This window comes from Pseudorasbora parva, chromosome 11 (genome assembly GCF_024679245.1).
Source record: "Pseudorasbora parva isolate DD20220531a chromosome 11, ASM2467924v1, whole genome shotgun sequence".
Lineage (NCBI taxonomy): Eukaryota > Metazoa > Chordata > Actinopteri > Cypriniformes > Gobionidae > Pseudorasbora > Pseudorasbora parva.
The window spans coordinates 855,001-876,815 of NC_090182.1; the positions used below are offsets into that span (position 1 = coordinate 855,001).

General features: G+C 37.5%; 1 protein-coding gene across 1 annotated transcript in view; it reads right to left on the bottom strand.

Annotated features, from left to right (window-relative positions):
- LOC137092496 (NLR family CARD domain-containing protein 3-like) overlaps nucleotides 1-21,589 on the bottom strand; it is a 70,719-nt gene extending 49,130 nt beyond the window's left edge. Inside the window, exons 1-7 of the mRNA XM_067456756.1 lie at nucleotides 21,479-21,589; nucleotides 21,271-21,347; nucleotides 16,972-17,110; nucleotides 14,241-14,345; nucleotides 3,436-3,520; nucleotides 2,835-3,030; nucleotides 537-2,364 (exon numbers count right to left, since the gene is read on the bottom strand). Coding sequence (XP_067312857.1) covers nucleotides 537-2,364; nucleotides 2,835-3,030; nucleotides 3,436-3,520; nucleotides 14,241-14,345; nucleotides 16,972-17,030 — 2,273 coding nt within the window. The 5' untranslated portion in view covers nucleotides 17,031-17,110; nucleotides 21,271-21,347; nucleotides 21,479-21,589. The remainder of the gene's footprint in view (nucleotides 1-536; nucleotides 2,365-2,834; nucleotides 3,031-3,435; nucleotides 3,521-14,240; nucleotides 14,346-16,971; nucleotides 17,111-21,270; nucleotides 21,348-21,478) is intronic.
- Nucleotides 21,590-21,815: the final 226 nt, after the last annotated feature.

Genomic DNA, 21,815 nt, shown 5'->3' on the forward strand with positions numbered 1-21,815 from the left:
TGGATAGGTAGACATCGGTCACACACACACACACACACAGCTCCATTAGAGTCTATGGAGGTCCCCTGTTGGATAGGTAGACATCGTTCAGGTCCCCTCTTGGCATATTTTTAAAAAAATAAAAAAATGCTTATTTGAAGTTATATTATGAATAAGGACCTTAAAAGAAAATTTTGTATGTGATTTTTGTTTCTTCAAAATGACTAGAAACACAGGTCCCCTCTTGGATAGTGTAGAGTGATAGTCCCCTCTTGGTAATATAGACGTGTATGTGTGTGTGTGTGTGTGTGTGTGTGTGTGTGTGTGATGGTTAGGTTTAGGGGCAGTGTAAGATAGAAAATACAGTTTGTACAGTATAAAAACCATTACGCCTATGGAATGTCCCAATGTGTCACAAAAACAAACGTGTGTGTGTGTGTGTGTGTGTGTGTGTGTGTGTGTGTGTGTGTGTGTGTGTGTGTGTGTGTGTGTGTGTGTGTGTGTGTGTGTGTGTTATAGCCTGGAACCAAAACATAACAAAAAATGATTTGACTTACAGAGCTCTTCTGGAGGTTTTGATGACTTCTGATAATCTAATTAGACACTCGTCTGATTTCTTGAATTTCTGAAGCTCAAACTCCTCCAGCTCTTCCTCTGAGGTCAACAACATAAAGGCCACAGCAGACCACTGGGCAGGTGAAAGGACGGATGAGAGACTTCCTTTGCTAAGCTGGGTCTGAATCTCTTTCACCAGAGTTTGGTCGTTCAGTTCATTCAGACAGTAGAACAGATTGATGGATCTCTCTGCAGGCAGATTATCTTCTAATTTCTGCTTGATGTACTGAACTATTTCCTTGTTGCTCTGGTCACTGTCGTCTTGCTGTGTTATCAGTCCTCGTAAGAGTCGTCGGCTGGACTGGAGTGACAGACCGAGGAGGAAGCGAAGGAAAAGGTCCAGGTGTCCGTTGTCACTTTTGAGCGCCTTGTCCACTGCAGTCTTAAGAAAATCAATCATGGTTTCATTTGTGTTTTTCTGTTCTGTAGACTCATGATCAAACACACTTGTCTTGTTGATGTCTAGAAAAAGATGTGCATAAATGGCTGCGATAAACTCTTGAACGCTCAAATGAACAAAGCAGTACATGGTGCCAAGAGTGATCCCTGTTTCCTCCTTAAAGATCTGGGTACACATGCCTGAGTACACTGAAGCCTTATAGACGTCAATACCACAGGCTTCCAGGTCTGTGTCATAGAAGATCAGGTTGCTTCTCTCCAGCTGATGAAATGCCAGTTTCCCCAGTGAAAGGATGGCGTCTTTATCCCAGGAAACATCAGGTGTGTATTCTCCATCATACTTCCGGCGGCTCTGCTGGATCTGAAAGCGGAGAAAGTGTGTGTACATTTGTGTCAGAGTCTTGGGAGTGTCTTCAGTGTTTGATTCCTGCTGTGTTTGAGAGATCTCATCAGCCTGAGTGTTTTTCACATCAGTATTTCTCTTCTCCTCCAGAATGTTCTGGAGAACAGTGGCTGAAATCCAGCAGAAGACTGGGATGTGGCACATGATAAAGAGACTCTTTGATTTTTTAACATGATCTATGATTGTGTTGGCCTGATTCTGATCCGTGAATCTTTTTTTGAAGTACTCTTCCTTTTGTTCATCATTGAATCCTCGTATCTCTGTCAGCCGGTCGATACACTCAGGAGGAATCTTACTGGCAGCGGCTGGTCTGGTGGTGATCCAGATGAGAGCAGAAGGAAGCAGATTTCCCTTCATGAGGTTCGTCAGGAGAACATCCAGAGAGGCTGGTGCCGATACATCACGCAACGACTCATTCCAGTCAAACTTCAGAGGAAGACGACATTCGTCCAATCCATCAAGGATGAACAGGACTTTGAACTGATTCCTTCTTGTAAGGTTCAGTCCTTTTGTCTCTGGGAAAAATTTAGCTATAAGGTCCATCAAACTTAGTTCTTCTTTCTCCTTTAAGTTGATCTCTCTGAATGGAAGAGGAAATATGAAGCTGATATTTTGATTCTCTTTTCCTTCAGCCCAGTCCAGAACAAACTTTTGCACAGAGACTGATTTCCCAATGCCAGCAACTCCTTTTGTCAGAACAGTTCGGATCTCCTCGTCTTGTTCAGATGCTTGAAACAAATCTGTGCATTCAACCTGTATCTCTTGTGATTGATGACGCCTGGAAGCAACTTCAATCTGTCTGACCTCATGTTCAGTGTTGACCTGTTCACTGCCACCCTGAGTGATATAGAGATCTGTGTAGATGTTATTCAGAAGTGTGGAGTCACCTTGCTTCGCAATTCCTTCAAACACACATTGGTACTTCTTCTTTAGGCCACACTTTAGCTGATGAATGAAGAGCAGCTCATCTAAACACAGGAACGGGAAACAGATAGTTTTAGTCTTAGTCTTCTCTCCTACATTTATATAAGTCAGCTCTGTTAGCTTATTTACAATCATGTGATCATTGTAAATGTTTTCCTATATGAGATGAATTATATAGGGTTTATTTTTTTAATTATTATTATTTATTATAATTTTTTAATGTATTATTATTAAAAAATGTATGTATACTTGGGTTATATGTATCTATCTGTTTGTCCTGGTGACTTTTGAAATTACTTCATGCTGTTTATATGAATATGTTGTGGTCAGAGGGGGGACTGATTGGGGTGGTTGATTTTGTGGAAGAGTTTTTGTATGTGTGAGTGTGGAATTGTCTGATGTTATTTTGAGGACCCACTTGAAAACGAGATGTTTCATCTCAAGGGGTTATCCTCTAATAAACTGAAACTGATATAGTAAGTGTCAATCTGACAGATGGCCATGAGTCTCTTACCTTCTAGAGCCTCAGCAGCTTCATCTTGCTTCATCTCTCTCAGGTAATGTAGTGTGAGATCAAGAGCTGCTGCTTTGATACTGCATCTATTCTCATTAAAGTCCTTCACAAAGGATTCTGTGTTCTCTTTTTGTAATATTTTCTTAAACTTTTCCAATTCACTCTTCAGAAATGAGAACATTTTGCCCTCAAGATCCTACAAACAAAGCAATAAAAATAAGAGACAGAACACAATTTAACCAGATCCATATCCATATTTGGTCAGAACTATTTATGTATGTAAATGTGATTTTTCTTCTTCTTGTGTGTTTGTATTGGTATTACTGAATTGGTTTTATGTTTGTGTGTTTTTTGGACCATGTGTGTCCTGAATAAAAGTTTTGATTGATTGATTGATATTTACTCATTAATTAAACATTTGTAAAATAAACCAGTCAAAAACCAAACATGTCAGTTGGCTGATGTTTAACACACAAAAGTAAAAAAAAATAACATGTTTTCAAAAAAGAGATTTAGATTATTATTTTATTGGTTCTTAAAATTAAGAAATGTTGTTCAGTTTGTTATAAATATAAACATGTATGAAAATGTGTTTTCCTACCTTGAAGATCCCGAGGAGATTGTGTTTGAAACTCTTGTGTTTCCTGTGAGTCTGAACGTCTGAGTCTAATGTCTTACGCTGAAGCCTGTTAGCCAATACAAAATATTTTCAAACATTTTTAAAAAGAGAAAACATTAGCTCTTTAAGTTTATGGTGTTAAAGTATAGGATCTTATTAAATATAAATATATTGTAAATTCTGCACTGACGATGGGTATTTTGTTATGTTGAGCAACAGTTATATCAGCACACCAACATTGAATGGGTATTACAAAAAAATTAATTATAATTCAAATTAAATAATTTCAATCTTTTTGCTGATGCTCCATTTAGATTTTTTAATAACACTGCTGTTTCTAAATTGGAACGAATCTATAATGTTTCATGATAAATATTTGCTGAAATATTCTTTAACAATGTGTGACCAACAATAAGAAACACATGAAATACCTTTTGTTAGTTGATGGTTTTCTCTCACTGAAGTTTGGTACGTCACCTTTTGAGTGGTCACTCTTCAGAGACACAGAGCTGGACACATGTGAGCCTGATCTTACACTAATGACACAGAGCAGAAAGATAAAACACGTCACTACAGGAGATACTTCAGGGTTCATGTTTAATTAAGCCCAGATCTATCTATCTATCTATCTATCTATCTATCTATCTATCTATCTATCTATCTATCTATCTATCTATCTATCTATCTATCTATCTATCTATCTATCTATCTATCTATCTATCTATCTATCTATCTATCTATCTATCTATCTATCTATCTATCTATCTATCTATCTGAAAGTGAAAGGCTAAGAAATAGAGGAAACCCTTTTACATTTTAGCGTTTTGGCCCTCTAGCAGTTAAAAAAAACATGCATTTTGAGGAAGAACATTGTTTTGGCTGTGCTTCGGCTCTGTTACTGTGTGGATGAATATGTTTACCCTACTGCTCATAAAACATTCACTACTAGGATTAAGATATATAAGCAGTTTAGATGGAAAGCATCAAGCTGACTAGCTGAAGACAGATATTGTAGCTTGACATTGACCAGTAAAGAAAGAGAGAAAGTGAAACATCTGACCTTATCAAATAAACAGGCAAGACACTTTGCTATGTGGCATTAGCATGAAAATCAACATTGATCATCCCTACAATCCTCACCATGAACATACATACATACATATATATATATATATATATATATATATATATATATATATATATATATATATATATATATATATATACCTCTATTGCAACACAATGTCATCACACTATAGCAATGCTCTCCCTCATATTTTGCTATTATAACTGCATTTATTTCTGTCATTGGTATAACCCAGCTGGCACCTTGACATCAATTGGACATCAACAAATAGTTAAGATTTTGACTACCATGTATGGCATGCATGAAATGCATAATTTCATTATATTCTTTTTATTATTTTCTTGTGGTTGTCAAGCTAAACTGATGTGTGTTAACGGTGTATATCAGCTGTATTGTCTCTGGCGGGGACGGGGCACGGGTAGATGGTATTATCCGATAACACAATATTTTTTTAGCCGATTATTGATAAAACGAGTACTCATTTGTTAAAATCTATCAGTACTAGAAATTAAAAATTGACAAAAATGTCCATCCCTAACCGATGGCGTACCAAAATGAAATGGGCTTTAGGGCTGGGCGGTATATCGACTATGTACCATATATTTAAATGTTTTTCATAAATGATATAGGATGAGGCAATATCGTTGATATTGATACAAAGCAGTTTGACATTATTTCTCTCTGATAAAGGCAGGAATGTGGACAAGTGGGCAGGGCTTATGTGCTCTGAGAACGGACTCAAAACACACAGCTCTGTTACGTCCCAGTAACAAGCTCCCATGTTTTGCAGTAGATTCATTTAGATTGATGATAATGGGTAATGGGTTTGCTGAGATAGTTGGTGTTACCAGTGTTCAGGCATAACACCGGTGACTTTACTTCCCTCATATTTTGCTATAATAACTGCGTTTATTTCTGTCATTGGTATAACCCAGCTGGCACCTTGACATCAATTGGACATCAACAAATAGTTAAGATTTTGACTACCATGTATGGCATGCATGAAATGCATAATTTCATTATATTCTTTTTATTATTTTCTTGTGGTTGTAAAGAGGCTCAACAAATGTATTAATCTGACATGTTTTTTTCTGGTCCCTAGAGCTCAGGTCAATATCATTGACACTAAATCAATGTTGGTTTGATGTCAGGAAATAAGACATCAGATCGATGTGAAATTTATGTCAAAACAATGTCTGTTCACTGTCTGAAAAAGTGTATTTATTACTCGTTGTAAATCAATGTGACTCATTTTCAACATAGATTCAGAAAGATCTAGCCTGAATGTTTTTGAATATCGTAGGCCTAGGTATTTTTTTTATTGCGTGTAGGGCTGGGCGATATGGCCAAAATTTCATATCCCGATATAGCTCATTTGATATCCCGATAACGATATACATAACGATATAGCAATTTTTCTGTTAATTCAGTTTATGAATAGTCTATACAAAATGTGTATATTGTATATTGCAATGTGGAAATGCAGTTTGAAATGATATACAAAACAAATAAAGGTAGTATGGACTACATTTTTATTTTATTTAGAACCTTTTTTTCAAGCAAGACTGTTGGCAAAGTTAACACCTGCCTAGGGATGTTAACCGATGACCGTTTGACCGATGGTTGACCGTATCAACGTTAACCGATCAAAGTCATCGGTTAAAAAAAAAAGGGATCTCTAAATTAGGCTATTATACAGTGGACTAAACGCTACTACAGTTAGCCGTCTAATTCCAAAATCTTTTTGTGTGAAGTGAACAAATCCCTCGCACTCAATTTTTGCTCACTCAACTCGTCTGTTTGTACTTAAACCAATAAAAACATTTGGTGCGAGGTCACAGCATTTGGGTTTGCGCGCTCACAAGGTTTGCAAAAAGTAAACAGGCTAAAACACTCGAGGTTAGAGCCGGGGCAGACGACAGGATGAGGCGTGCATTCCGCTTAAAATGGTCTTACTTTCGGAAATATATTACATCTTCAATTCAGTGGTAACACATAAGGTGTTGATCGTCTTTCTTTATTATTGTTAGCACTACCTCGAACTAAAGCGGCGTCTCTTCGGAGCTGTCATTTTCTTAAATGGGCCGCGGCAATGTTACAAATGAGCTTCTTACGCTAGACAAATGCCTTTATTTTCAACGCGATCACCTTGTACCCAAACCATTTCTAAACTAAGGAGCCATTTGTCCTCTGATTACAAACAAGCTCCTCGGCGCCGCGTTTGCGGGACTGGTGTTTCGCACTGTGGGGTATTTCAAAAAAGTGACGTGAGTGGAAGGGAGGCGGCAGCGCTAGGACAGTGTGTGTGTGTGTGTGTGTGTGTGTGTGTGTGTGTGTGTGTGTGTGTGTGTGTGTGTGTGTGTGTGTGTGTGTGTGTGAGTGTGAGAGAGAGAGAGAGAGAGAGAGAGAGAGAGAGAGAGAGAGAGAGAGAGAGGGAGCGCGGCTCGCGGCTGTTATTTCAAATAGCGCAGCATATTTTAAACTAATCGGTTAACCGGTTTCAACCGGCTAATGAGGCTCGGTGGTCGGTCAACAAAATGTTTAGTTTTCGCCATCCCTACACCTGCCATTAAAATATTTCAATATATGGCTATATGGTGTGCCACGCATAAAAGCTCGTTGCAGCGTCTGTGTCTGAAGTTTGTTCAGACTCTGGCATAATTACTCTGAGAATTACCCTGGTCTGAACCGCGTCTACTACCGTCTTCCTCCATGTGTGTTTATGTATTGCAGCGTGCATGGGCATGCCGTGGCATGAGGTGCATCTTGACGTAAAATTCTGCCGTAAACGCCTTATCGTTGCGTAAGCGATAGAGCCTAATATAAAACGATAGACATTTTCTATCATCCAGACGATATATTTTGTCATATCGCCCAGCCCTAATTGCGTGTGTTTTTATTTATTTAAATCCTAGCATGTTTAGATCTAGTTCACATTTTAAAATGACAGCATACATTATAATTGCCTGTAGCCTACTATAAAGCAGGACTGTAATCACCATAGACATAAAAAAAAATGAAGGCAGATTAGAACCTGGAACCTTTCACATGGTTTGCAAAGATTCTACCACCAAACCACTAAGGAAATTAAATGTTACTAGCGGATCTATGTACCATATTTATTCACTAAGGGAAGAATCTCGAAACTTACAATACGTTTGATTCAAATGTATGCAAACATTATTTGCAAATTGTCACAAAATTATTATTTCCCAACTAGAATAAGGGTCTGTTTTCAGTATCGGTGGCTTTTTATTACTCAAGCCAGTCATGACGTAAATCTGCACACTTATGATATGGTAATCCGGCCTCTGCATTACTCTCTCACACTAACATTACTGCATAATTTAATTCACCTGTCGCTAAGCCCCGCCCCCCATTTTTACCATGAGAAACTTGGCCTGCGTCTCAATCAGCTCCCTAGTTCACTAGTCAGGGCACTGATCAGGACATAAGTCAATGGGCTGACTCCCTGATCAGTGCCCTGACTAGTGAACTAGGGAGCTGATTGAGACGTACCCTTGGACAAACAAACCAGACTTGATTTAGCCTACATATGGAAAATTGCAGCTGACATATCAAAGCAGGCTTTGAAGACATTTTGGGCAATAAAGGATTCATTTTTACTTCAGAATCAATTGGGACACAGAGACATTCATAATCTTCAACTTTTCAAAATCCTTCACTTCCAAATCCTGGTAAGTAACCAGCTAGCATGCTATTGATGTTATGTTAATACACCATCTTATGCATAGGCTGCTTAATTTGAAGGGGTGTGGAATTTCCTGAATTATGTTGATATATTTTCACAGCCATGTGTTTACCTGAGCTAGCTAGCTAACTTAACCAGAGGTTAGCTATAACAGTTCTGTTATGATGGCAGAATTGTCTTTGTGTACTGTCTGCCAAAACTAAACAATTTAGCAAGGTTATGCAGTCACTTCAAATAATGTAATTTATCTACATATAAAACTACTATTATTCATGGGGGAAAATAATTCTTAAAGGAGAACACCAATATTTTGTGAAATTAGCTTATTCACAGTCTCCGCCAGAGTTACAGCTAGAGACACGCTTCTCGTCTCTGTGTACAGTAACTCAGTCTGAGTATCTCAGTCTATACTTTCTTTTTTGCACCTACATCACCTACAGTTTTGACCCACTTATATCACTTTTTTATTTGTATGATAAAATGTAATCTCTACATGATTTTTATTTTGATCAGTATTGGCAAGATATGGCAACTGCTGTTACTTTTTCAGGTGCCTTCCAGAAGTCACAGCCCGGCACCACAGAAGTTTCCGTTGGTAGCCTGATGGCCAACTTTTTGCGCGTTGCTCAAGGCAGAAAAGGAGGCACTGGGAGCCAGAAGGTAGGAGCTGCTGCGAACAACGATGTATATTTAGACCCAATCCCCTTCATCTTACCCCTACACATTTTCCTTTGAAAAGTGCCAAGACATAGGGGTGAAAATTTTCCCCTTGGAAATGAGACCCCACTAGCCTACATAGGGAAGAGTCTGGACTAATGTGATGTTTTGAAATCGCTGCGCTCTCACTTTGAATGAATGGCGTGTTCACATTTTACAATTCAGTGCAATTAATTCAGACTGATACTAGCAGTGAAATGAGATCCTGACATATGACACTATTAATTTAACACAGATATTAACAAAAGGTCTGACTGGATCCATTATCATATACAGTCTTGTTCAAAATAATAGCAGTACAATGTGACTAACCAGAATAATCAAGGTTTTTTGTATATTTTTTATTGCTACGTGGCAAACAAGTTACCAGTAGGTTCAGTAGATTCTCAGAAAACAAATGAGACCCAGCATTCATGATATGCACGCTCTTAAGGCTGTGCAATTGGGCAATTAGTTGAATTAGTTGAAAGGGGTGTGTTCAAAAAAATAGCAGTGTGGCATTCAATCACTGAGGTCATCAATTTTGTGAAGAAACAGGTGTGAATCAGGTGGCCCCTATTTAAGGATGAAGCCAACACTTGTTGAACATGCATTTGAAAGCTGAGGAAAATGGGTCGTTCAAGACATTGTTCAGAAGAACAGCGTACTTTGATTAAAAAGTTGATTAGAGAGGGGAAAACCTATAAAGAGGTGCAAAAAAATGATAGGCTGTTCAGCTAAAATGATCTCCAATGCCTTAAAATGGAGAGCAAAACCAGAGAGACGTGGAAGAAAACGGAAGACAACCATCAAAATGGATAGAAGAATAACCAGAATGGCAAAGGCTCAGCCAATGATCACCTCCAGGATGATCAAAGACAGTCTGGAGTTACCTGTAAGTACTGTGACAGTTAGAAGACGTCTGTGTGAAGCTAATCTATTTTCAAGAATCCCCCGCAAAGTCCCTCTGTTAAAAAAAAGGCATGTGCAGAAGAGGTTACAATTTGCCAAAGAACACATCAACTGGCCTAAAGAGAAATGGAGGAACATTTTGTGGACTGATGAGAGTAAAATTGTTCTTTTTGGGTCCAAGGGCCACAGGCAGTTTGTGAGACGACCCCCAAACTCTGAATTCAAGCCACAGTACACAGTGAAGACAGTGAAGCATGGAGGTGCAAGCATCATGATATGGGCATGTTTCTCCTACTATGGTGTTGGGCCTATTTATCGCATACCAGGGATCATGGATCAGTTTGCATATGTTAAAATACTTGAAGAGGTCATGTTGCCCTATGCTGAAGAGGACATGCCCTTGAAACGGTTGTTTCAACAAGACAATGACCCAAAACACACTAGTAAACGGGCAAAGTCTTGGTTCCAAACCAACAAAATTAATGTTATGGAGTGGCCAGCCCAATCTCCAGACCTTAATCCAATTGAGAACTTGTGGGGTGATATCAAAAATGCTGTTTCTGAAGCAAAACCAAGAAATGTGAATGAATTGTGGAATGTTGTTAAAGAATCATGGAGTGGAATAACAGCTGAGAGGTGCCACAAGTTGGTTGACTCCATGCCACACAGATGTCAAGCAGTTTTAAAAAACGGTGGTCATACAACTAAATATTAGTTTAGTGATTCACAGGATTGCTAAATCCCAGAAAAAAAAATGTTTGTACAAAATGTTTTGAGTTTGTACAGTCAAAGGTAGACACTGCTATTTTTTTGAACACACCCCTTTCAACTAATTCAACTAATTGCCCAATTGCACAGCCTTAAGAGCGTGCATATCATGAATGCTGGGTCTTGTTTGTTTTCTGACAATCTACTGAACCTACTGGTAACTTGTTTGCCACGTAGCAATAAAAAATATACTAAAAACCTTGATTGTTCTGGTTAGTCACATTGTACTGCTATTATTTTGAACAAGACTGTATGTACATATCTGCACCTCTAACTACTGTATGTGATTAGGCTATAATGTGGGTTTTCGTTTAGTTGTCTATATGAAGTAAGGGTACTTGGTGCTAGTTATGTTAATGTTTGAGTTCTCTTTTACAGACTCTTGAGAGCTCTTGAAGTGTGAATCGAAAGCACCCCCATTGTATGATGTTTCTACATGTAGGCTATTATGTGTATAGATTACATTACGGCCTATTTACAATTTGTTTTCATACTGTATTGTTTATTATGACTTATTATTTCATGTTATAATTACAAGGCATGCAAAGCACTGTATTGTAGTCCAATGGCTTCAATAAAGAAACAGATGTGTGACATCACCGGTTTTCTCCTTTAAGGGTAGTCTAAACTTGTTTTTGGTACTTTATACCATTTTAGTATGACAATGCAATCACACCTTCTCCTTAATTTCTTCATGTGCATTTGTTGCAAAGACCTCACAAGGCCTTAACATTAAAGTATTGCATTTGCAGATAAAATGATGATTGGTGCCATGTGAACACAGAAACATTTGTTTGCAAGACTCTCAGTGGCCCTCATTTATCAAAAGTGCGTACACCAAATTTCCAGCATACACCTTGCGTACACCCAAACCCACGGTGACTTTGAGATTTATCAATATGGACGTTGGCGTACGGCACGCTCAAATCCTACGCCAGCTCAGGAGGTGGTGTACGCACGTTTGAGTTAGTGTGAAAATGCGCAGAAAAACAATTCCTAACACCACAAAACGCACTGACAAGATATGCTATATGACCCACTGTTAAAAACCACAACAACAACATTCAGTGTTTATTTTTGTGCAACATGAATGTCAATGTTTAATTTGTGTGACTTTACCAAAGCGTTTGATTTGTAGGCCTGTATTCCTCCAGTCGCGAGCCTGAGCGCTTTATCTGACGGTTCAGGCCCGCGCCTGGCCCGGCAGCTGCGCACGGACTGGGACTAAAATAATTCAGACTGACAAAATAATAAAAATGACCTTCTTCTTTTAAATAATAATAAAATCAATAAAAACGGCATTCTTCTTCTAAATAGCAAGCGTCATTAAGAATAATAATCATAATAATAAGAAGAATCTTACAAATTGTCATGTAATTATTAATGTGAATGCATCTTACTCCACATCACATCATCATCACTATTGTACACCCCAATACATGTGCCGTGATACGAAATTAAATGCTAATTGTTTCAAAACGTGCTGTAAAATAATGCATTGTGATGGTAATTTATCATCCAAACAGCTTTAAACTGCTGGAGTGCGCATCTCAACCCCCACACTAACAGTAGCTACTCGTAATTTGTGTCCATATTTTGTTTTTGTGAGTGCCTTTAATCCCACTCTTTAAACTCCCAAATAAAACAATTTCGGGGGTTTTTTTCCACTTCCCTGGTGATGGTCTCGATGGGCGCGTGCGTCTCAATCATCTCAATAGTTCAGTAGTCAGAGCACTGATCAGGGAGTCAGCCCATGGACTTATGTTCTAATCAGTGCCCTGACTAGTGAGATGATTGAGCGCGCCCGATCTCCACGTCGGAGAAGTTTCGCTTCTTTGCCGTCTTCTGTTTGTCCATGACGTAAAATGAGGGCGTGCGGGAGGCAGAGACTTGAATATATAGGGGCGTGTTATTCTAATTGACGATCGTTTTCAGCCGCCGCATTTATCAAGGGCAGGTATTGCGTACACCTGAATTGCAGAGGTGCGCATAGTTTCATAAATCCGGCGGTGAGAGGAGTGTAAGCATAATCTTACGCCAACATATACACCCGTTTCTACGCAAGATTGATAAATGAGGGCCAATATCACCAGATTTTATTTTATCCTAAATCTAGGGCCTTATATAAAACTAACAGGCATGCAGTACAAACTTTTATCGGCCCAATCATACCGACAACATGTTCATCTTCCACCCTAGAAAGTTGGGGCAGCTTAAGAAAGCTATAAATGGCCTCCAAGATAAAGCATTTCTGAGTGTAGAAATTATACAAAAACAAAGGTGAAAAAATGCATGAAAACACTGGAATTTATAAATACACTTTGAGCAAAATATGAGACTAGCAACCATTTTCCTGGATGTTGTCTGAATTGACAGAGGATGACCCCACTATTCCTTTGGAGCATGATTTGACATGAACCACATATTTAGAAACTTGACTTGTGCAATTAAAAACTAATACAATTTCTGCAGGACATTTAACATTAGCCATTGTTACTTCATAGTACGGTAATCAAGCACTAATGCTCTGACTGACTGCACTATGGGTGAAAAACAAACCCTTTCATATGTACATTAGCCATGCCCTACACGAATATTGATTTTGTGCGTTGATACATTTTGAAACCATTTCAATACCCGAAACATGAATGCGTGTTCTAATTTCTGTAAGTTTTATATATATGAAATAATTTGAATGTGTATGTTGTCATTGTTCATTTAGGTTGAAATTTAGTAATGCTTGACACTGAAATAATATCAACATATATGTAAATAAATGATGTAATTTTGACAATGTTTGATGTTGACATCAAAGCTTGATATTCAATGATATCAAATTATAATCAAAATGACATCAACATCTTGACATCAAATAAATGTTGAGTTGACAACGAAGCTTGATATTGAATGATATCAAAATAACATCAAAACTAAATTAAAATCATGACATCTTAACATCAAATAAATGTTGAACTGACATCAAATGCCAACATCAACTAAACATCAAAATGACATCAGCAAAGGTCAAAATCTTGACATCAAAACATTGACGTCAATATGACTTTCATTCTAGACCTATTTTGTGATGTCATTTTGACATCAATGTTTGATGTCATACCGATGTGAAATTGACATCAAATGCCCACTGGGAAGTAGCAGTGGGTGGTAATAGATGAGAAATGTACCGTTTTCTACCATCTTGCTGATGTAACTTGTTTCTTTAGCCAAACCCCCTTTAACATAATATAGCATAGCCTACATGATTACATTCACTGTATTTGTTATCATAGACTTCAATATGAACAATGTTTTAGGAAAACATTGGGCAGGATGAAAAATAAACTTAAAAAACAAGAAAAAAGATAAAAATAAACAGAATTTTAATACAGATTTTTATATCTTGGTATTTTCTACTTTTTATTATTTGGATACAAATTCTTTATAATTGTATCTATTTTTATCTGTGAATATCAAATATTGTTCCAATTGACAATCAGCAAAAACATTAAAATTATATACATTATAATATTTGAGCAATAAAGTTTCAATATACATATTTGGTGAAATATTCTCTAACAGTGTGTGACCAACAATCAGAAACTCATGAAATACCTTTTGTTAGTTGATGGTTTTCTCTCACTGAAGGTTGGTGGTTCACCTTTTGACCAGTCACTCTTCAGAGACACAGAGCTGGACACATGTGAGCCTGATCTTACACTTATGACACACAGAGCAGAAAGATAAAACACGTCACTACAGGAGATACTTCAGGGTTCATGTTTAATTAAGCCCAGTTTAACACTAATTAATTCCTGATCTGAGACCTGAGTAACTGATCAAAGAAAAAAAAAAAAAAAACACTGTTGGCCGCAGTAACCAGATGACTAACGTACAGACTAATGTACATAAAATACTAAAGCTGAAATCTCATCTAGTATCTATATCTATATATAACTGAACGGTGTGCAGTAAATGAGGCTGAGAAAGCGAAGAAAACAATTTACATTTCTTTTACAAATATCCACTGATTTAGATTGTAAAAAGTGACAATTTTGTTAAAGTAATTTGTTCACAGACTCAAAACATCACCAGTCATGGCAGAAGCTCTGTACATTAGTTAGATATTACAGTTTTTCTCGATTGCTTAAACACATTTCTTGAAACTATGCCTCATATTCTCAAAACTATAAACACAAATCCATAACGTCTCACCCAGTTTCCCAAACAACCTATTTTCAGGTCAAAATGAAGCTCTAAGATCAAAACCATTCACTCTTGCTGAAAAACCAAACTCTGCCCTCAGACAGGACACACAAGCCCTCAAAATCACACACACTACAACATAGTCTAACACACTGGTGCAATAAATTCAAAACAACATTTCCAAAACTGGTAAGTTATGTTACTTGTGGTTCCCCTCCTCACAAACCTTTTCACATGATGAAAAAAAGACACAACCAATGGATACATTAGCACATTTTTATTCATTCATTCATACTACACAGCACAAAAAAAACAAAAACAAAAAAATGTATTCCGCCTCAGCCTCCCTTCTTTGGTCTGGGTCAGGCCAGAGAATCTCATCCACATCACAGGCTATATTAGCCCTAGCCTGGCAGCAGGGGTAAAATCCTCTTGCATGCCTGATCCACCCCTGGCACGCATCTACTGACACATGGCCTGGACGAGGTGAACAAGCATCAAGGTTCTCGATCATACACTTTCCACTAGTGTTGTAGTCAAGACCACCTAAACCGAGACCAAGACAAGACCAAGACTTTAAAGGGCCGAGACCAAGACAAGACCAAGACTTTGAAGGGCCGAGACCAAGACAAGACCAAGACTTTGAAGGGCCGAGACCAAGACAAGACCAAGACTTTGAAGGGCCGAGACCAAGACAAGACCAAGACTTTGAAGGGCCGAGACCAAGACAAGACCAAGACTTTGAAGGGCCGAGACCAAGACAAGACCAAGACCTTGAAGGGCCGAGACCAAGACAAGACCAAGACCTTGAAGGGCCGAGACCAAGACAAGACCAAGACCTTGAAGGGCCGAGACTGAGTCAAGACCAGTGCATGTCCCCACACTTATGATAAAATGTGGAATATGGATATGATTGGCACTTCTCTCGTATAATCAACTAAACTGGCTCTAATTTCATCCGAGACTGCTTGTCTTCCTCCTCCTCCTCCTCCTCCTCCTCCTCCTCCTCCTCCTCCTCCTCCTCTCCCTCCTCCTTCACCATGTCCTCCTCCTCCTCCTCCACCCACGCCCTTACGAAAGGAAAATATATTTACCAATATACTATTTTGAAATATATTATAATATATTGTAAATACATGGAATAATATATTGATGGTATAATACAATATATTATATAGTCCTGTAATATATTGCAATATATACAAATGATTGCCGCTTTCATATATTGTAATATATTGGAAAATATAAATATTAAATCCCATATATGTGAATATATTGCCTAATGTATTACATGATATTTTCCAATATACTGCAATATATTTTTGTTTCGTTAGGGCGTCCTCTTCCTCTCCCTCCTCGACCTCTTCCTTCATTTCTTTGAGGATCCATTGTTCCAAATCTCAAATGAACTGACTCTGGCACTTTTATGTAACTTGAAAGTTCTGATTGATGTGTGTTCAATTTTGACTCTTAGTGTTTTCACCTGGGTAATTGTGTGCTAATTGAGCTGAAACTATGCTGACTTGAGGCAATGGTTTAGGTCTAGGCAATGAGAAATTAAGGGATTTGTGTGTAGAGTTTTGCAGTGACAGTTTAACAAATCTGACTCGTGTGTCAAAACAGGGAATAGTGTTTATAGTTTCGTGAAATGGGTGTGCTTTTTGATAAATGGCGTTATGGTTTTGAAATTTTAGTTCAAAAGCCTGGTTATAGTGTTTAAGCAATCGAGAAAAACTGTAACTGTGATATTGTCTATAAAGCTCTGCTTGACATGTATATTTGACTTGTTCTGATTAAAGTTTCCAAATTATTCACATTTACTATCCACTAATGTGCACCTTTAAACCGTAATACAATACACTTCAATCTGGGTTTGAACAGGAGGACTTTACATTTATGGTGCATTAAACATATTTAACTGTGATAAATGTTCCTGTAATCTAAATATGAAACCAGTTAAGACATTTTAACCTGTGACAATCTAAAACATTTATAGGAAGTTCTCCATTGTTTTGCAGGGCATTTGACACGGCAATGGTGAGAGAAACACTCGTTGTTGGTCAGGCTTTGCTCTTTACAGGACAAACCTGAAGCTCCAGTAGTGTTTTAAATGATTGAGTGAAACCAGTGGCAGTCTTACCTCTGTTCCTCTGAGAGACTCATCTTAGAGAGAGCGTCCTTTCCTCGCTCCTCTGACATTACTGCAGAGAAATTGCCTCTGAAAACAGCTCAGCGCTGGATCTTTGTGTCGCTGAAGACCATCAGATGCTCAGCATGACCTGGACATGACAATGAGTCCCTGAGATTAATATCATCAGAGATCAGACGGATAAAAGAGGAGGGAAAATAACTAATCTACTAATAACTACGGTCATTCAGTATTGCTTTGGCTTTAGTGAGAAACAGAAACAGTGAATGATGTTTGCAACACTTTCAACACTACTTCACAATAGGGATGTTAACCGATAACCGTTTGACTGATGGTTGACCGTATCAACGTTAACCGATCAAAGTTGTCGGTTGTGGGTTAAAAAAAAAAAAAAAGTGATCTCTAAATTAGAGATATATTATAGACAGTGGACTACTACAGTTAGTTTTTCATAACTCGCCTGTTTTTACTTAATAAACCAATAAAAACGTTTGGAGCGAGGTCATAGCGTTTGGGTTTGTGACCCAAACTCTCCCTCCCTCTCCCTTCTAATTTTGCTGTATACATTCCAAAACATTGCACATTCGTATTATTTATACGCATTTTTGTGAGAGAGTGTGCTTTTTAGTAAAACAGGTAAACTGAAATGTTCTACAAGGTGTATGAAAATAGCTCTGCTATAGCACTTCATTGATCTTTCATTTATTATAATGTATTTGTCAAGAGAATATGTATGCTGCTGTACTTTTTTAATGTACTCAAGGAATTTATTTTGTAATGTATGATATAGAACATTAAAGTTTTCTATACTATTTGAAAGTGTGTCCGTGTCTTAACATTTATATTTAATAATTTTGCACTTTTTATACCATTTTGAATACTGAAAAAAACAGCATTATAATATACTAGTAGTGTAAAATTTATGTATTTCTAATATACTAAAATGCTATTAAAATGTTCTTGAAGTCCATTAAAATTAATTATTAAAAATATATTTTAAATACATTTTTAAAGAAATACATTTAAATTGCACTAAATGTGCTTAAAGTTGTTCCATTTTAGCACAATTTAATATATTAAAATATATTACAAATAGCTTAAAAATTAACTTAAGCATATCTTAAAAGACACTTAATATACTTAAAGTTGTTTCAAAATAATACATTTAATATGCATTTAGTATAGTGTAATTTAAATATACTAAATATGTCCAAAAAAAGCACAATTTAAATATATTTATTTTCGACCTGGGCGATAATCGTAACAGTTGATTCAATTCCATCAGCTCATCTAGAACGAGCTGTTCGCAGCAGTGATCATGTGACGAGAAGACGAGCGTGTTATGAGTGTGTGTGTGTGTGTGTGTGTGTGTGTGTGTGTGTGTGTGTGTGTGTGTGTGTGTGTGTGTGTGTGTGTGTGTGTGTGTGTGTGTGTGTGTGTGTGTGTGTGTGTGTGTGTTAAGTGTTAGTAAAGCGCTCGCAATGAGCGAGTGTTGCAAGTGTGTGTGTGTGTTACATGTTAGTGGATGACCGTAGTGGAGGATTCGTTGCGCAGCAGAAGCGCCAGACTTATATTTTAAACTGTGCGCTCAGCACCGCTGCTCCCTAATCACAGAGTATAGCTACGCACGATCGCCAAATTGAAAGTAAATGGGAACGCTCATTCACACCAAACGTGATTTCAATATTACCACTGTTTGAAATCGGTTCCCTGAGGCATGAAAGCTTTAATATTGTTAGAAATTATCTAGTTGTAACCATCTCTTAGCTCTGTATCTGTATGCTTGAAGAAATAAAATTTCTATTTGCACTTTGAGCATTGAGTACTTTGATTATGGTTATTGTTTGAACTTAATATCTATGATCAATTTGTAGGAAGGAGTTCAGTTAGGAGGTCAGAAGAAGCTCATGTGCAGTGCTTAGGTCTTCAATCTGGCAGGAATGAAAACAGTACTGTTGTATTTTACTGTATATGATAATTCATACTCAGAAAGTAGAAATAACATGACATGTATTACAAGTTGATTAGTTAAAACTTTTCAAATGCACCTGCATTTTTTTTTTATTTCTAGTCATTTCATTTTTGTAGATTTCTAAAAATTATTACGTAAAAAATCTCGTTCTCATGAACCCAATCTCGTGTCTCATGTCTTGTGAGCTTAGTGTCAGTCAGACTTGAAAAATTTGTTTCAAGACATGCGTTAAGACTATGCAAAACCCTGATAAAACCGAGAATGATAATTATTAAGTGGCATTATGGACTTTATACACACTACACTATTCACAAACAATCAACACCTGCTTACTGGTTCTCAACCCCAAGGGACAGGTTTCTTTAAAATCAATGATTATGTTGGTGGTTGTTTTTGTCAGGTACCGAACAAGTCCAGGCACTGGTGAAGATTCATTAATTGTTCCTTTCTCAGAAGACTGGGGTACATTTTTAAATACACACAGACATAATTGCACACATAGTATGCAGGGACATATCGTGGGTCTGGTTTATTCGTTTATTTGTTTTCTGTTTGTTTTCATTCTTTCTTTTGTCTGCCTTTCCTTTGCTTTACTATTGCTTCACTAGATGGCCACTGGTGGGGTGACGGTGTGGAACTGAACTGACTGCCGTAGTTCCAGAAGAGGAACTGAAGATAGAAATTTTATTGTTTAATGTTATTTTTTTATTATTATTTTTATAATAAATGGTATAATATATATTGTAAAGTCAGACTGTGTTTGTACATGTGTCTCTGAGAGACATGGGTGAGCTATATTTGATTCAGGAATGTGCATGTAACAGGTGGCATACAGTGGGTTATAGTCTGCTGTGGTATATGTTCCATGATAGACAGTGTCCTTTATAAGGAAAGTGGATTGTGCAACACATGTAACCATGACGTATACGTTCTATTTTTAAAACATAGGACGCATTTTTCTCTGAGGAAATCTCTTCCAAGCGAGTTCCTCTATATACATCTAAATTAAATACTGCCCAGAAGACAGACTGGCCTTATATTTAGCTCTATGGCATTATATTCAGATCTACGGCATTATATTCAGATCTACGGCATTATATTCAGATCTACGGCATTATATTCACATCTATAGCAGTATGGCAGACGGGAAGGTCCAAAAATAAGACTAATAACTTGTCTTGGGAAATCACTATACTATAGCCAGTAACTACTGACTTACCCACTGAGAGGAAAGTGCTGTGTGAGGAAAGTCAGTCGCTGTGTGAGGAAAGTGATTTGCCTTCTGCGTGAGGAGAGTCAGTCTTCAGCCATGTGAGGAAAGTACTTATACAGATCCACCGCCGGCCTCTCAGTGGGTAAGTCAGTAGTTACTGGCTATAGTATAGTGATTTCCCAAGAAAATTAGTCTTATTTTTGGACCTTCCCGCCTGCTATATAGCAGATGCTGTTTTCCAGATATCAAACTGATCTAACAACCATTTAAAGCAGAACATCTTATATTTTACATACAATTTAATGCATGTTGATTACTTTATCTAATGTTTCATTTATTAGTCATTCATCTTTTCCTATGTTTTGTTTTTATTTTATTTTAAAATATATTTTATTTTTATAAGATATTTTGAAAATAAGGCCATGTCATTCCTCAAATTTTTTTCCTTTTATTTATTTTAAAAATAACTATACTCTTTTACCTTAGATGCTGTGAAGAGGTGTAGTCCAAATGCTCCAGACTCTGAGACTGATGCAGCAATGGAGGAACACTAAAGCCCAATACAGGAAGAGCTGGGGGTGGTGCGTGAGAAACATGAGCCGCATGTGTTTAATGCGTTCCTTAATATCTTTGTGTTTAGAGATGAATATGACATAAAATGTTTGCAGATTTTGAACATGAGGGTGAGTAAATATGACAGTTGCATTTTTTTGGGGGGGGGGGGGGGGTGAACTATTCTTTTATATAGGCTAATAATTCAGTATTTTGTAATTGGCATTTTAGTTTGGTTAACAGATGTTAAACATTATTGAAGTTTCATAAACTAATTTCGGTAGAAGCACGCGCAGACACTTAAATCAACTAAACAGGTGGAGCAGGCACAGATAATTAACCCTAATTGGAACACAAGAGGAGCACATTAAACTAATCAGTTAATTAATGATAGAAGGTGTATATAGTGTCTCTCTGTGTCTCTCTCTCTCTCTCATCACAAAACGACATCCTAAAACTTAAAAAACTAATGTCCACAAAAAGGTTTGTTTTCCGTAGATATCTCCCCCCCCCCCCCCCAAATAAATGTAATGTTGTAAGTCTAAAAGCTTACTTGAAGGAGTTCACACGGTCTTGTCCTACAGAAGCCAGAAGTCTGTGAAACTGGATCCCAGCCGAACTTAGCCCTGCCTAAAACAAATAGAAGTCTGTGAAACATGTTTCCTTTGAGATCGCTGTAAACACTTATTCTTCTGCATTTATTTATTTATTATCAAAACAATACATATATATATATGGAATATAAATTAATCATAGCCTACTGAATGTTACATCTTCTGATGGAAGAGAGATAGAGAATCCAGTAGCGAGAATCAAAGTATATTTATTATACTCAAGTTCAGAAGAACACAAACAGTTTGCTGGAAGACAAGACGAACACTCAACAGGCAGGCAGGCAGGCTGACGACCAGGACAGGACCCTAACAACTGAAAAGTTTGCCTGCGTCTCAATCAGCTCCCTAGTTCACTAGTCAGGGCACTGATCAGGACATAAGTCAATGGGCTCACTCCCTGATCAGTGCCCTGACTACTGAACTAGGGAGCTGATTGAGACACACCATTGAGAACCTCATATAAATAGCCCTGGTGATGAGTGCA